The following is a 16,205-nucleotide window of genomic DNA, read 5'->3' as shown; positions in this document are numbered from 1 at the left end:
AGCACCCGCCCCCATAGAACAGGAAGCGCTTCTTCTTCTACTGTAAGCAACCACCCGCCCCCGGAAGAAGAAGAAAAAACGCGCGGATATCACCGTACGTTTCATTTCCTGTTTACATCTGTAAAGACCACAAAATGGCTCCTACTAAGCGACAAGGATCCGGTTCATAAAAAGACGCAATCTCTCCATCCGCACACGGATTACTACCGTATTTCACAGCAACTGATATTCCTGTGAACCGCACTGTGGAACGGGAGCACGTACGGTGAATATTCGCACCACAGGGAATGAGAAGTCATCCTTCACTGTGGTTCTAGCTTGCCATGCTAACTTCCACCCATGGTGATATTCAAAAGGAAGACCTTGCCAAAAGAGACCTTTCCAGCCGGCGTCATCATAAAAGCTAACTCGAAGGGATGGATGGATGAAGAAAAGATGAGCGAGTGGTTAAGGGAAGTTTACGCGAAGAGGCCGGGTGGCTTTTTTCACACAGCTCCGAAGGCGAACACACCTTCACTAAGACGGGCAGACAGCGCCGGACGACATACGCCAACATTTGCCAGTGGATCGTAAATGCCTGGGCAGATATTTCGGTCACAACTGTGGTCCGAGCTTTCCGGAAGGCAGGATTCACAGAACTGCTGGATAACAGTGACACTGACTCCGATGACTTCGACGAGACGGAACCGTCCATTTTGGATCTCACATTTGCCCAACTTTTCACTTCGGACACCGAAGACGAAGGATTTACGAATGAAGAATAACTTCAGAAGGTGAGCGCTATGTTTATTTTGTGTGTTGTGACATTAACGTTCGAGCAACATTATGTTGCTATTGCTCTACACCATTTTGAATTTTACTATGTTTGTGATTGCACATTTGCGTACATTTTGGGACAGAGTTGTTAGAACGCTGGTTTTCAATATATTATTAAAGTTTGACTGAACTATCTGACTGTTTTTTTGACATTCCCTTTAGCGCAGCGTAGGCGCGGCTTATAATCCGGGGCGGCTTATTGGTGGACAAAGTTATGAAATATGTAATTCATTGAAGGTGCGGCTAATAATCCGGTGCGCCTTATAGTGCGGAAAATACGGTATGTACGATGATGTTTTTTTTGCAAATACGATTGTTTTAACCTTTTGGCGTGATCATTTCCCATCTGGCAAACATGTCAACAAATTGCAGTAGATTGAAAAATTGTTTATTGCCATGCGTTCTACTCATGTCTATAAACAAAGTCACGTTTGCATGTGCAAGCAATGGTTGTTTGGTTATGTCGACAACCGCTTCTGTTGACGTGAGTTAGCAAGTCCACGAGGTGATCAAATGTGTTGTAAGAATGAATGTTGGAATGCATTGGTTGAATAGTTGAACAAAGTGATGTTATATAGGTGATAATACAGCACTGATAATTAAAGATGCAACCAAGAGTGTTTGTGAGTCACGTGGTTCATTTTTGGCAGGAAACCTGCTAAATTCCAGGATAATTTTAGATGATGCTGATTGTCTTTCAAAGAAATTAATAAACTGCATGTAATTAAACATGGAGCAGATCCTACACACCCCAGGGTTTGTTGAAAACGGAACAAAAAAGACGGAACAAAATCAATAATGTTCAATTTACTTTGAAGAGGAAAAAGCTTTTTTTTGTGGTGCAGCGTCCATCTGGACACAAAGTAGTCTCCTGGCTATACAATCATTTCAAGCAGATTTTATAATAATAATGTACATGAATGCAACTACATGGTACACTACAATAACAAAACAACGCAGTACAATATTATCTTGCAAATTACAATTCAGTTATGAGTTACAACTCCCAGTACATATACATACAATTAAAAGAACAATTACAATTACAAGTAAAATTATCGGTACAATTACAGTACATTTATCAGTATAATTACCAGTAGATCTACCAGTGCTATTATCAGTACAATTGCCAGTAGTATTACCACTAGAATTACCAGTACCATTGCAATTATCAGTAAACTGACCAATACAACTCTGTTCAGTTTAGAAACATATTGATCAATAAACATGCTGGCAAACACAGCAAAAAAGACAAGATATTTAAAATATACAGTATGTACCCCATTGTAGGATACATTTACAGTGGTACCCTGAGTCTCGAAGACGCCCCACTTTTCGTACGATTTGTTTTTTGACGAGGATTTTATTAAAGTTACAGTTAAAGTACCAGTGATTGTCACACACACACTAGGTGTGGTGAAAATGTTCCTCTGCATTTGGCACATCCCCTTGTTCACAACCCTGGGAGGTGAAGGGAGCAGTGGGCAAAATCTTATCCTTGCTTTCCTATATTGTCTAGGTTATCGCACAACCAAACATTATGGGTAACAAAGTAGTTTGTCTGGATCATTCCGTGCCATCTAGTGCTCGAAAAAATAATTTACACACTGGCGTTTCAGTCTCTTTACTTCTTTTTTTATTGAATACGGCTAAAACATTATCCACAATGGGGCCAAAGAAAGATGTGAGTGCCAGCACTTTGACAAAGAAGGTGAGAAACACTATTGAATTAAAAAATAACTCGTAGCAAAGTACAGAGGTAGCTCTGTCCTTCTGCCTCTCTGCTCATTGCCTAGATGTGTGTTCAATAAAAGTAAAAAGGACAATAAATGTTTGTACAAACTGTACATTTGATCAATTATTTATATGTATTTCACATTGTATTGTGCATTCTATCATTCTTCTCTATAGATGTCTATAAAACGTGTTTTGTGTTCATATTTTTTCTGTCTGGCATGAATAAATTGTATTTACATAAAAAAATTGCTTCGCTTTTAGAAGATTTATTAAGGAGGTACTATTGCACTAAGTAGAAACATTTCTATTTGGCCTGAGAGTGCGCCTGTAATATGATGAGATGGAGTTGCCATGGCAACAAAGCCCCGCTCCATGGCTTGTCCATCATTTCTGCCTGCTCTTGGTGAAGTCGACTGCATCTTTACTACAATTACAAACACTTTCTTTGAAAAAGTATTTGTGAAAAAGAAGATGCATGAAAGAAAATTGTTTATTCTGCTTTAACAACATGCACACCTTTCAATGTGTGTGTGTAAATTGTGTGTGTGTGTGTGTGTGTGTATGTGAGTGTGTATAAAGTATGCGTGTATGTGTGTGCTTTGAGTGAAGCATCGTGGAGGCTCGTAGCTCAGTTCAGCAGCAACATTCCACCTCGCAGCATCAATATTCTTCTCTGCTGCTTTTGGAAGAAAACATCACTTTCATTTACTGGAAAAAAAAAACATTTACTAAAGGAAAATAAAACATAAATTCCACATTTGCTGGACTTTTATTGTTCTGCTTGGATTTGTCTTTGGAACAACATGAACCAAACGGCCACCGTATCGCATCAAGTTCAATACCAGCCTACAAAGAACATCAAGGTAAGCGGTGTTACTTATATAGTTCATTTCATTATATCTAATGTCATTATTATTTTATGTAATAATATTCCATTTATTTATTTCATGTCATTACATTTCACGTAATGATATCTAATTTGATTATATTTCATGTCATTATATACATTTGTATTATATTTCATTTCATTTCAAGTAATTATATTTATTTATCTATCAATGTTGGCCCTGCGATGAGGTGGCGACTTGTCCAGGGTGTACCCTGCCTTCCGCCCGAATGCAGCTGAGATAGGCTCCAGCACCCCCGCGACCTCAAAAGGGACAAGCGGTAGAAAATGGATGGATGGATGGATATATTTATTTGTATGATATACAGTCCATTTATTTATATTTAATGTAATTACATAAAGTTTGCATGAAATATCTAATTTGATTATATTTCATGTCATTACATTCCATGCAATTATATTTAATTTGATTATATTTCATGTAATTATATCCAATTTAATTATATTTATTGTTGTACTTTATGCAATTGTATTTGGTTTGACTATTATTCATGTAATTATATTCAATTTAATTTAATCATATTTGATTTTATTATCCATCCATCCATTTTCTACCGCTTGTCCCTTTTGGGGACGCGGGGGGGTGCTGGAGCTATCTATTCCATGTAATTCCATTTGATTTCATTATATTTAATATTGTTATATTTTATGTAATTATATTCCATGTCATTATAAATGGTCCCTAGTGTGTGAATGTGAGTGTGAATGTTGTCTGTCTATCTGTGTTGGCCCTGTGATGAGGTGGCGACTTGTCCAGGTGTACGCCGCCTTCCACCCGAATGCAGCTGAGATAGGCTCCAGCACCCCCCGCGACCCCAAAAGGGACAAGCGGTAGAAAATGGATGGATGGATGGCTATATTTAACCTAATTACATTTCATGTAATTATGTTCCATTTCATTACATTTAACTTAATTGTAGCTGATCTTGGTGCACATTGAAAAGATTTTGGAAAGATGCTGATCATTCTAAACTGTGTTGTTTGTGCTTTGTTGGAAAATACAACACTTATTTGTATGATATATAGTCCATTTATTTATATTTAATGTAATTACATAAAGTTTGCATGAAATATCTAATTTGATTATATTTCATGTCATTACATTCCATGCAATTATATTTAATTTGATTATATTTCATGTAATTATATCCAATTTAATTATATGTATTGTTGTACTTTATGCAATTGTATTTGGGTTGAGTATTATTCATGTAATTATATTCAATTTAATTTAATCATATTTGATTTTATTATCCATCCATCCATTTTCTACCGCTTGTCCCTTTTGGGGTCGCGGGGGGTGCTGGAGCTATCTATTCTATGTAATTCCATTTGATTTCATTATATTTAATATTGTTATATTTCATGTAATTATATTCCATGTCATTATAAATGGTCCCTAGTGTGTGAATGTGAGTGTGAATGTTGTCTGTCTATCTGTGTTGGCCCTGTGATGAGGTGGCGACTTGTCCAGGTGTACGCCGCCTTCCACCCGAATGCAGCTGAGATAGGCTCCAGCACCCCCCGCGACCCCAAAAGGGACAAGCGGTAGAAAATGGATGGATGGATGGCTATATTTAACCTAATTACATTTCATGTAATTATGTTCCATTTCATTACATTTAACTTAATTGTAGCTGATCTTGGTGCACATTGAAAAGATTTTGGAAAGATGCTGATCATTCTAAACTGTGTTGTTTGTGCTTTGTTGGAAAATACGACACTTATTTGTATGATGTATAGTCCATTTATTTATATTTAATGTAATTACATAAAGTTTGCATGAAATATCTAATTTGATTATATTTCATGTCATTACATTCCATGCAATTATATTTAATTTGATTATATTTCATGTAATTATATCCAATTTAATTATATGTATTGTTGTACTTTATGCAATTGTATTTGGGTTGAGTATTATTCATGTAATTATATTCAATTTAATTTAATCATATTTGATTTTATTATCCATCCATCCATTTTCTACCGCTTGTCCCTTTTGGGGTCGCGGGGGGTGCTGGAGCTATCTATTCTATGTAATTCCATTTGATTTCATTATATTTAATATTGTTATATTTCATGTAATTATATTCCATGTCATTGTATTTAACCTAATTACAATTCATGTAATTATGTTCCGTTTCATTACATTTAACTTAATTATAGCTGATTTTGGTGCACATTGAAACGATTTTGGAAAGATGCTGATCATTTTAAATTGTGTTGTTTGTGCTTTGTTGTAAAATACAACACTGCTGTGTTTGCTTGGACACTTGCAATGTTGCCAAAGATCTCTGTTGTGTGTGTGTGTGTGTGTGTGTGTGTGTGTGTACGTGTGCGCAGGTGTGTCTGAGCATACGTGTGTGTGTGTGTTGGAGTCCCGGGGATACAGTGGACTCATTTAATTGTATGAAAATACATATTGTAAGAAATACTAATATAGTGTTTGTGAAAATATGACATCAAACATATTTTCGCATACATTCCGTAACCATGAAACATGTCCTGAGATGGGCGATCCATCCACATATCCACATTGTTGATACCAGGGCAGTGGTATTATCAGATTGATACTAATGTGATAAGACTGATATTATTCTGTTCTCTACCTGTATGTTTACAAATACTGTACATGTGTTTTTGTTGTGTTGTTCAAAAAAATTGCATGTGTTTGGTTAGTTTGAGCCAATAGTAGTATTTGCTTTTGTAATAAGAATTGTTAGTTGTCCCAGTCTGCATGCCAGGTTTTAAATTAGTTGGGTTCACAGTTCCCTGTGTTATTATGTCCTTGTTTCCTCTTTCGGAGCGCTTCCATTTTCTGCCACTTCTCCATCGTTTGGAGTGCTGGCTCCCTTACCTGTTTTTTGATTGACAATCAGGAGACACACCTGCCCCTGGTTGACAATCAGGAGACACGTGTTATGTTCTGGAGGAGAGTAGACTGCACAGACCACAAGATGTCGTAGTTAAGCTCAATGATGGATTTTATATATATATATATATATATATATATATATATATATATATATATATATATATATATATATATATATATATATATATAAAATAACGAAACAATAATAATATTAAACTAGAGAATGAAGAGTGACTAAATCCAAAATGGTGTATGGTGCGTGACTATGTGCTGAGATTAGCTGTTGTGTGTTACCGGGAGTGTTAAGCGAGAGGCGGAAGTCCCAGAGGGGAAAGTCAGGCTCGAATGTCCGTGAGGCTAGCGGGGCGTAGGAGATCCGTGTCCAAGCGGGAGGTCAAGATCCACGAGGCGGTCTGGGAAGCAGGGGGAACAAGGAATGACGAGACACATAGCATGTCATCGCAGTAACGGAGGTCTACAGTAGGATCGACAATGAGGACACGAGACAATCAATAACACTGGGAAGAAAAACACAGAGAGCAAAGTGTGCATATAGCAGGGTTAGTCGCCTTACTTTACACGAACAGATAGTTACGTTCCGGCCCGGGATAGAAGGTTGTGCAGGCTTTTGAAGGCAGGACCTCTGATCAACTTCAGGTGTGTACCGGTGATTGACTGCAGCTGCCAGCTGCAGCAGGACTCTTGGAGGCGCAATCAGCAGAGCGCACAGATAAGGGCGCATTGGAAGGCGCCCTGGCCGTGACAACACATCTGTCACGAGATGGAAATATTAGCTTACAGCTGGATTTAAAAAAGTGCTGCGTTATGGCCTTTGTTGAGACGTAACTCACCGTGGTTGATCTGACTATTGATGGCTTAGGGGCTCCCTTCCGTCTGGACCGATGCGCAGAGACAACAGGGAAGCCCCAAAAAGGCATCTGCATGCCACATGTGAAACTTTTGTCTCTATTCCTGCGCCCCTTCCACCTCCCCCGTGAGTTTTTATCACCACTGTTTATATTCATCTTAGGGCAATGCAGCACTGGCCTCCAGCACCATCTATGACGTAATGCAGAAATTACACTCCATCTCACCAGATGCACTACACTTTATCCTGAGCGGTTTTAACTACGTCTCTAAAAAAACCCTAAAAACAACATTCAGATACTTTGAACAGTATGTCACCTGTCCAACCAGACAGAAAAAAACCCTGGATCTGTGTTATGGGTCAGTAAAGAGTGCATCTAAATCCTGACCACTCCCACCCTTGGACTCAACTAACCATAACTCTTTACACCTCCTGCCAATGTACACAACTGCAATGAAAAGAGAAAAGCAGTAACGACGGAAATACAAGTCTGGTCAGATGAGTCAGCTCTCTGTTTGCAGGAGTGTACACGACTGCACTGACTGGGACTTGCTTACTGAGTCCTGTGGAGACGATCTGGACAGTAAAGTAGCAGTCATTACCTTGTTTGTTGCACCCACTGCGACAAAAACACTATTGATTTAGTTGAGGGACGACGTGGCGCGGTTGGGAGAGTGGCCGTGCCAGCAACCTGAGGGTTCCTGGTTCAATCCCCACTTTCTACCAACTTCGTCACGTCCGTTGTGTCCTTGAGCAAGACACTTCACCCTGGCTCCTGATGGGTCGTGGTTAGAGCCTTGCATGGCAGCTCCCGCCATCAGTGTGTGAATGTGTGTGTGAATGGGTGAATGTGGAAATAGTGTCAAAGAGCTTTGAGTACCTTGAAGGTAGAAAAGCGCTATACAAGTATAACCCATTTACCATTTATAACCCATTTGAGGGTTTTTGCATCGCTTTTCAGTCCAGGGCTCTTCGTGATAAATTTAACAGTGGGCAAATCTATTGATTTACACACACACACACGCAGGCTTGTGCAGGCACGCACGTACACTGGCTTAAAGGTCTGAAAAAGGACTTTAAGTCAAGCTTCACATTTCATCTGTATTAATTTAAACATGCATAACATCCTGGTAATAATGGAAATAAATGAATGAAATTTGAGCTAATTCAGCACAAAAAGCAGGTCAGAACAACCACAAGGAGTGTGAAACCACCTGTGAGAAAGCCATAAAAGTTCAAAGATACAAAAGTTACGGGCAAATAAATAAAACATATACTTTACTTACAACGTGTACCAGGCAGGTACAGTACAACACCATGATCATGCCAATTAGTAGGAATTAGGTCCCGATCTGATACCATACTTGCCAACCTTGAGACCTCCGATTTTGGGAGGTGGTGGTGGGGGGGTGGGGGTTGTGGTCAGGGGTGGGGGGGCGTGGTTAAGAGGGGAGGAGTATATTTACAGCTAGAATTCACCAAGTCAAGTATTTCATACATACCGGTATATATATATAAGAAATACTTGACTTTCAGTGAATTCTAGCTATATATATATATATATATATATATATATATACATATATGTATATATTTTTTTAAATTATTATTATATATATAGATATATATATAAATAAGAGAAATACTTGAATTTCAGTGTTCATTTATTTACACATATACACACACATAACACTCATCTACTCATTGTTGAATTGTCCATCCTTGTTCTATTCTCTGTCACTATTTTTCTAACCATGCTGAACACCCTCTCTGATGATGCATTCTGCTTCGTCTCCTTGTTGTGTGCGCAGTTGTGCACTGCACTCTCTAAAAGCCGTAGATGTTATTGTCACATATGCATGCACAGTAGATGGCAGTATTGTCCTGTTTAAGAGTGTCACAACATTGCTGTTTACGGCAGACAAACTGCTTTACGGTAGACGAAAACGTGACTGCTGTTGTTGTGTGTTGTTGCCGCGCTGGGAACGTTAATGAAACTGCCTAACAATAAACCCACATAAGAAACCAACAACTCGCCCTCGATCATTCTACAGTTATAACGTGATTGGGCAGGCACGCTGTTTATATTGTGGGAAAGCGGACGTGAAAACAGGCTGTCGACACGTCACTCAGGTGGGCGTGGCCTCCAGCTCCGCCAGAATTTCGAGAGATTTTCGGGAGAAAATTTGTCCCGGGAGGTTTTCGGGAGAGGCGCTGAATTTCGGGAGTCTTCCGGAAAATCCGGGAGGGTTGGCAAGTATGTCTGATACTGACTTTGGTAATTGATCCTAAAAAAACAAGTATGTAAAATGTGTGATATGATCTTCGATACAAGCAGTCCTGCAGCACGATTCCTTACACAAGGCTGGGCAGCCAGTCAACATCTAAATGTCCTCCAAGAAGCATACAAGGTTAGTCTTTTCTTGTATTTTAGTCAGGTCATTTACAAAAGGTAGGCTCTACAAAATGGTAGGCTCTAGGCTACTAGTAGCTAGTAGTATGAGCAACCTCTTGAACTGAACTTGATCATATTAGTACATTGTTTGATTTCTTTGTTTAATCCATTCCAAAGTTTAATTTTACACACTGATATGCTAAAAGCCTTTAGTGTTGTACATGCATACAGATGTTTGAAGTGGGATTTTCCTCTAAGATAATTGTTCTCTTTTGTTGAGAAGAATTGTTGTATATTTTTGAGTAGTAGGTTATAATTAGCTTTGTACTTAATTTTCACTGTATGCAGCTGCACCAAATCATAAAACTTGCATAAATTAAGGATTTGTATGTTCTCTATATCCAACATTATGTATTATTCTAACCACCCTCTTTTGTAACACAATTAGTGTATGTGTTATGATCTGCTGCCCGGATCATGTTCTGTTTGGTTTTTGGACTCCCTCAGTTCCTGTTTTGTGCACTCTGGGTTTGTTTTCTGTTACCATGGGTGCTTCTTCTTTCCACCTGTCTCTGATTGGTGTTCAGGACGCTCACCTGTTTCCCGAGCACTAATCAGAGCGCTATTTAATCCTGCCTTTGCCGGTCAGCTTGCTGGCTTCCCAATTTGCTACAAGCAACAGTAAACAACGGTTTGATTCCTGTTTTTGTATATTAGCTTCCACGCTTAGCTCCGTTTGTTTGCTAGCTTCCACGCTAGCCCCCTTAGTTTTTGCCTTCCGGAGTATGAGCACGCTTTTGGTTCCCTCCTGATTTATTGCTAAAATAAATTATTTCCTACCTGCATGCTGTGTCAGAAGTCCGTCTGCATCTTGGGAGAACGACCCCCGCATCACTATGCGACCCGGTCGTTACAGTATGTAGTGCGCTTTTGTAATTGTTTCCCCATATTTCTACACAATAACTTAAATATGGTAACACTCGCGAGCAGTAGAGAATATAAAGTGATTTTCTGTCCAGAACATGCTTTTAATTGAACAATTTTGCAGTCTAAATCAGCACATTTATCAATATAAACAAGTAACCAATAATTATAGTTGCATATCAATTACACATACAAAGTCTCCAAGGCAGAAGCGTACGAGAAAGTATCCAGCAACAAACGTGTCTGCATCATTAAACTTACATGAGCTTAACTTATAGTGGCCACAGAGTGTTGCCAAAAACAATTACCACTCCACTTAAAATTAAAGACAAGATAAGTCCTTTCCAGACTGTTAATAATAAATAAGTTAGTGTTTTTTTATAACTACCATTGTTCACTGTTTGACTAATTTCACCTGATCAAACATTTCTAACATTACACACTACAAAATGATACAAGTACCGTATTTCCTTGAATTGCCGCCGGGTATATAGTATGCGCCTGCCTAGAATTACCGCCGGGTCAAACTCGTTTCGCAAAATAATTAGCGCATGCTTAGCTTTACCGCCGGGTCAAACTCGTTTCGCAAAATATTATTTTTATTAGCGCATGTCTAGAATTACCGCCGGGTCAAACTCGTTTCGCAAAATAATTAGCATGTGCCTAGAATTTCCGCCGGGTCAAACTCGTCACGTCACGAGTGACACTTCACCTGTCATCATTTTCAAAATGGAGGAGGCTGATTTCAATAATTTAAAATCGCATAAAGGGAAGAAGATAAAGAGCTATTCAGTAGGATTTAAGGTCCAAGCTATTGAATATGCTAAAAAGAACAGTAAGCAGCTATGTTTTATTAATATACCGTAGCTGTGTGTGTCAAATATGAGTCATTAAATGACTCCCGCCTCCTGGTGGTAGAGGGCGCTAGTGATCCTTCTTGCGACTACTCGGCTGCAGAAGAAGTGACAACAAGCAGCAACAGTTAGCAGCGATCGTTTATTTTTTCCTCTCGCTTGCACTTTTAACATTTTAACATTTAACATATCTAAAATAAAACAGTTTTCTAAACTGGACTTTCAATCGAAGCAGGAGGTAATAATTAAAGGAAGATCTCCATCAAGACAGAGAGACTTTTAAAACTGAAGAAAGATAAGGAAGACTTCTATAAACAAGTTATCAATGCCTTTGTTCAGAAGGAACTGCGCATGGACTTCATTTATAAGTAAAGGTAAGACCATAATAACGTTTTTTTTTATTAAATGTGCTTTTCATGATGGTATCCTTACATCACACTCAAATTTATAAGCACAGGCCTAAATTTACCGCATGCCTTTGGTAAGCGCCGGAGTGAGAAGAGGTTTTAAATTAATTACCGCCCCAGCGCTAATTCAAGGAAATACGGTATGTATAAATTGTGATATTATATATTAAAGTACTGATATTGTATTGATTAATATCGGTATTGGTTAATATTTAAGGCACCAATATAGGTATCGTGTCAAGAGCGGAAAAGTTGAAACAGGACAACCGTGAAAATAAACGTCTTTCTGTTTCTTTTTAATGCTGGCTGGATCACAATCCGGCAAAACATATCTGCAACCAAATCACATTTTTGACGTCTTTATGATCTCAAAAACACACCAAATCTGGCGAGCAATGCATTTTAGGATGCAAACCTGCTCAGTAAAGAGTGAGATGTCATCACCACCAGCTTCAGATTAGCATTAAATGCTGTACCATGACAGGATGCTTAATTATTATTGGGGTTTCCAGTCCAAACCTTTTAATAAAAATTTAAATGCACATCCTTCTGGAAAAAAAAAGGTCAACCTAAAAGAGTGATGATTTAAATAATATTTATTGGAATCACAAGCACTTTGACACATTCTGACTGCTGGGGATAGGACTTTAGTTCAGTGCGTTATCTCTGAAAATAGAACACAATTTCTACTCTAAGTACTTAAAATCCAACTTTGTATTTACTTTGGGTAGGACTCTTGTAAGAAACATTATTCCTATCATTTCATCAGACTCAACTTCATGCACACTCAATGACACAGCTTCTGCTTCCCTGAAAGTCGCACTTCGTAGCTGCCATCTGCGCGTGGGTGGAGAAGACTGGAGAGGACACGTCCAACCACCAGGAAGGACAAACCTCCGGCTGTGAAGCAGTCCTGCTGTACTGTAGTGAAACCCCTTGAAGCCCAACTGCAAGCTGCTGCCTGATACTGATTGCCGTTTAAACCAGTGTTTTTCAACCACTGTGCCGCGGCACAGTAGTGTGCCGTGAAATATTGTCTGGTGTGCCGTGGGAAATTATGTAACTTCACCTAATTGGTCTAAAAAAATATTTTTTGCAAATCAATAATTATACTCTGCAAATAATGTGCCGTTCCTTAGTGCAGTGTTTTTCAAGCACTGTAGTGTGCCGCGGAACGCTAGTGTGCCGTGAGATACAGTCTGGTGTGCCGTGGGAGATTACCGTATTTTCCGCACTATAAGGCGCACCGGATTATTAGCCGCACCTTCAATGAATTACATATTTCATAACTTTGTCCACCAATAAGCCGCCCCGGATTATAAGCCGCGCCTACGCTGCGCTAAAGGGAATGTCAAAAAAACAGTCAGATAGTTCAGTCAAACTTTAATAATATATTGAAAACCAGCGTTCTAACAACTCTGTCCCAAAATGTACGCAAATGTGCAATCACAAACATAGTAAAATTCAAAATGGTGTAGAGCAATAGCAACATAATGTTGCTCGAACGTTAATGTCACAACACACAAAATAAACATAGCGCTCACCTTCTGAAGTTATTCTTCATTCGTAAATCCTTCGAATTCTTCGTCTTCGGTGTCCGAATTGAAAAGTTGCGCAAGCGTGGGATCCAAAATGGCCGGTTCCGTCTCGTCGAAGTCATCGGAGTCAGTGTCGCTGTTGTTGTCCAGTAGTTCTGTGAATCCTGCCTTCCGGAAAGCTCGGACCACAGTTGTGACCGAAATATCTGCCCAGGCATTTACGATCCACTGGCAAATGTTGGCGTATGTCGTCCGGCGCTGTCTGCCCGTCTTAGTGAAGGTGTGTTCGCCTTCGGAGCTGTGTGAAAAAAGCCACCCGGCCTCTTCGCGTAAACTTCCCTTAACCACTCGCTCATCTTTTCTTCATCCATCCATCCCTTCGAGTTAGCTTTTATGATGACGCCGGCTGGAAAGGTCTCTTTTGGCAAGGTCTTCCTTTTGAATATCACCATGGGTGGAAGTTAGCATGGCAAGCTAGAACCACAGTGAAGGATGACTTCTCATTCCCTGTGGTGCGAATATTCACCGTACGTGCTCCCGTTCCACAGTGCGGTTCACAGGAATATCAGTTGCTGTGAAATACGGTAGTAATCCGTGTGCGGATGGAGAGATTGCGTCTTTTTATGAACCGGATCCTTGTCGCTTAGTAGGAGCCATTTTGTGGTCTTTACAGATGTAAACAGGAAATGAAACGTACGGTGATATCCGCGCGTTTTTTCTTCTTCTTCCGGGGGCGGGTGGTTGCTTACAGTAGAAGAAGAAGCGCTTCCTGTTCTATGGGGGCGGGTGCTTTCCTTGGCGGTTGCTTGCGTAGAAGAAGAAGCGCTTCCTGTTCTACCGGGAAAAAAGATGGCGGCTGTTTACCGAAGTTGCGAGATCGAAACTTTATGAAAATGAATCGTAATAAAGCGCACCGGGTTATAAGGCGCACTGTCAGCTTTTGAGAAAATTTGTGGTTTTTAGGTGCGCCTTATAGTGCGGAAAATACGGTATGTAATTTCACCTATTTGGGTTAAAAACATTTTTTGCACATCAGTAATTATAATCCGCAAATAATGTGCCATTGTTGAGTGTCTGTGCTGTCTAGAGCTCGGCAGAGTAACCGTGTAATACTCTTCCATATCAGTAGGTGGCAGCAGGTAGCCAAAAAAGTGCAGTTCCCCTTTAAGGTTAGATTCAGTTTAAGAATTAGGCCATCAAGCTAAAATACACGTTGTGATGGTTGAAAAAATGTGGATGAAGGTTACTTTATTTTACTTTTATTTTTTAGTTTCCCACCTTATTGCCACCTTATTGCCACAGGAGCTGAGTCTTCAGGTGGGAAACCCAAGTTGTACAGGTGTGAGGGTAGAGACCTGACTAAGTGCAATCTTCTCCAGGTTGGATTTAAACACAGGGGTCCTGATCAGGGGTGCCCACACACACACGCACACACACACACACACACACACACACACACACACACACACACACACACACACACACACACACACACACACACACACACACACACAGTATATATATATATATAAATAATATATGTTTTTTTCCACATGTTAAAAGTGTTTTATAAAAATAATTTAACGCATATAGATTCCTTTCATTCATGAAGACAAGAATATAAGTTTGTGTATTACCTGAGTTTGGTGACTTGCATTGATTGGAATCAGACATGATTCACAGTAGTGAAATTTTTTTTGACATATCGTCTATTCAGCAACATAATTTTATAGCTGCTTGAGGATTTAAAGCTAGGTTACTTGAATCTTGTGTCACTAGGCAGAATTCAAACTGTAAATCCTGCCCCCCACCTCGCTGATAGTCGCTCCCCGTCTCCTCCTCTCTGGAAGTGCACGTAATCACGCATGAGAGCTGTATGTGCACACGCATAGTTGATAGTCTGAAGTTGCATCGAAGGATCCTCTTGTTCGTATTTTGTTGCAGTAAATAAATATTGTCATCCTAAGGTACGTGCTTTTTGACACTAATTATGAAATACTCACTTATGTTGCTAAGCTCTAATATTGCCCCGGGTCCCGACTTGGAACAGCTAGCACGTCCTGTGTGGAGGCTGATCCGTGGTCCCCCGATAACCTCTCCATGCAGGAGAAGGGGGGCAGAGCAGATAAAGAGAGACGGCAGGTCAACTGGTCTAAAAAGGGCTCTATTTAAAGGATAGAGTATACAAATGAGTTTTAAGATGGGACTTAAATGCTTCTACTAAGGTAGCATCTCTAACTGATACCGGTAGGGCATTCTAGAGACTATGTATCATAAAAATGTTTCTTATATGAATAAAACATCTTGAAATATGCATTTTTGCATATGGAGCGAAATACGTGCAGTCTCTTACCCATGTGTCTTCAGCGGTAGAAAAAAAAATAAAAATTTGTGTCAATGTACAAACGTTTGTAGATGTACTGCATGACTGCTTCAAAAATGCCCATTAAAAGTGGAAGATGTCTCCTGTATGTTGGACAACATAGCAACATGCCACAAGTAGGAACATGATAAAATGAATGTGCAGTAAATTAAAGTGTCTCTGTGGTACATGCAACATCTTAATTTACCCACATATGTGGTCCTCTCCAAGGTTTCTCATAGTCATTCACATCGACGTCCCACTGGGGTGAGTTTTTCCTTGCCCTTATGTGGGCTCTGTACCGAGGATGTCGTTGTGGCTTGTGCAGCCCTTTGAGACACTTGTGATTTAGGGCTATATAAATAAACATTGATTGATTTAAATTAGGCTGTCTGCACCACTTTACAATAGTACACACAGTCTTAGTAAATCACATGCAATACGCCCACTAATAGTACACACTATTTTATAGATTGCTCATGCTGTTTAGTGCGTGGTATTTGGATTTTATTAAATCAG

At 39.5% G+C, this 16,205-nt stretch overlaps 1 protein-coding gene across 1 annotated transcript in view; it reads left to right on the top strand.

Moving 5' to 3' along the window:
* The first annotated feature begins 3,220 nt into the window (after positions 1 to 3,220).
* The window catches only part of LOC133574259 (inactive dipeptidyl peptidase 10-like), a 389,479-nt gene continuing 376,494 nt past the window's right edge, over positions 3,221 to 16,205 (top strand). The window contains exon 1 of the mRNA XM_061926362.1: positions 3,221 to 3,416. Coding sequence (XP_061782346.1) covers positions 3,357 to 3,416 — 60 coding nt within the window. The 5' untranslated portion in view covers positions 3,221 to 3,356. The remainder of the gene's footprint in view (positions 3,417 to 16,205) is intronic.

Source organism: Nerophis lumbriciformis, linkage group LG31 (genome assembly GCF_033978685.3).
Source record: "Nerophis lumbriciformis linkage group LG31, RoL_Nlum_v2.1, whole genome shotgun sequence".
Taxonomy (NCBI): Eukaryota; Metazoa; Chordata; class Actinopteri; order Syngnathiformes; family Syngnathidae; genus Nerophis; species Nerophis lumbriciformis.
The sequence above is the reverse complement of the archived record's forward strand: the minus strand, read 5'-3'. Positions and strand labels throughout refer to the sequence as shown.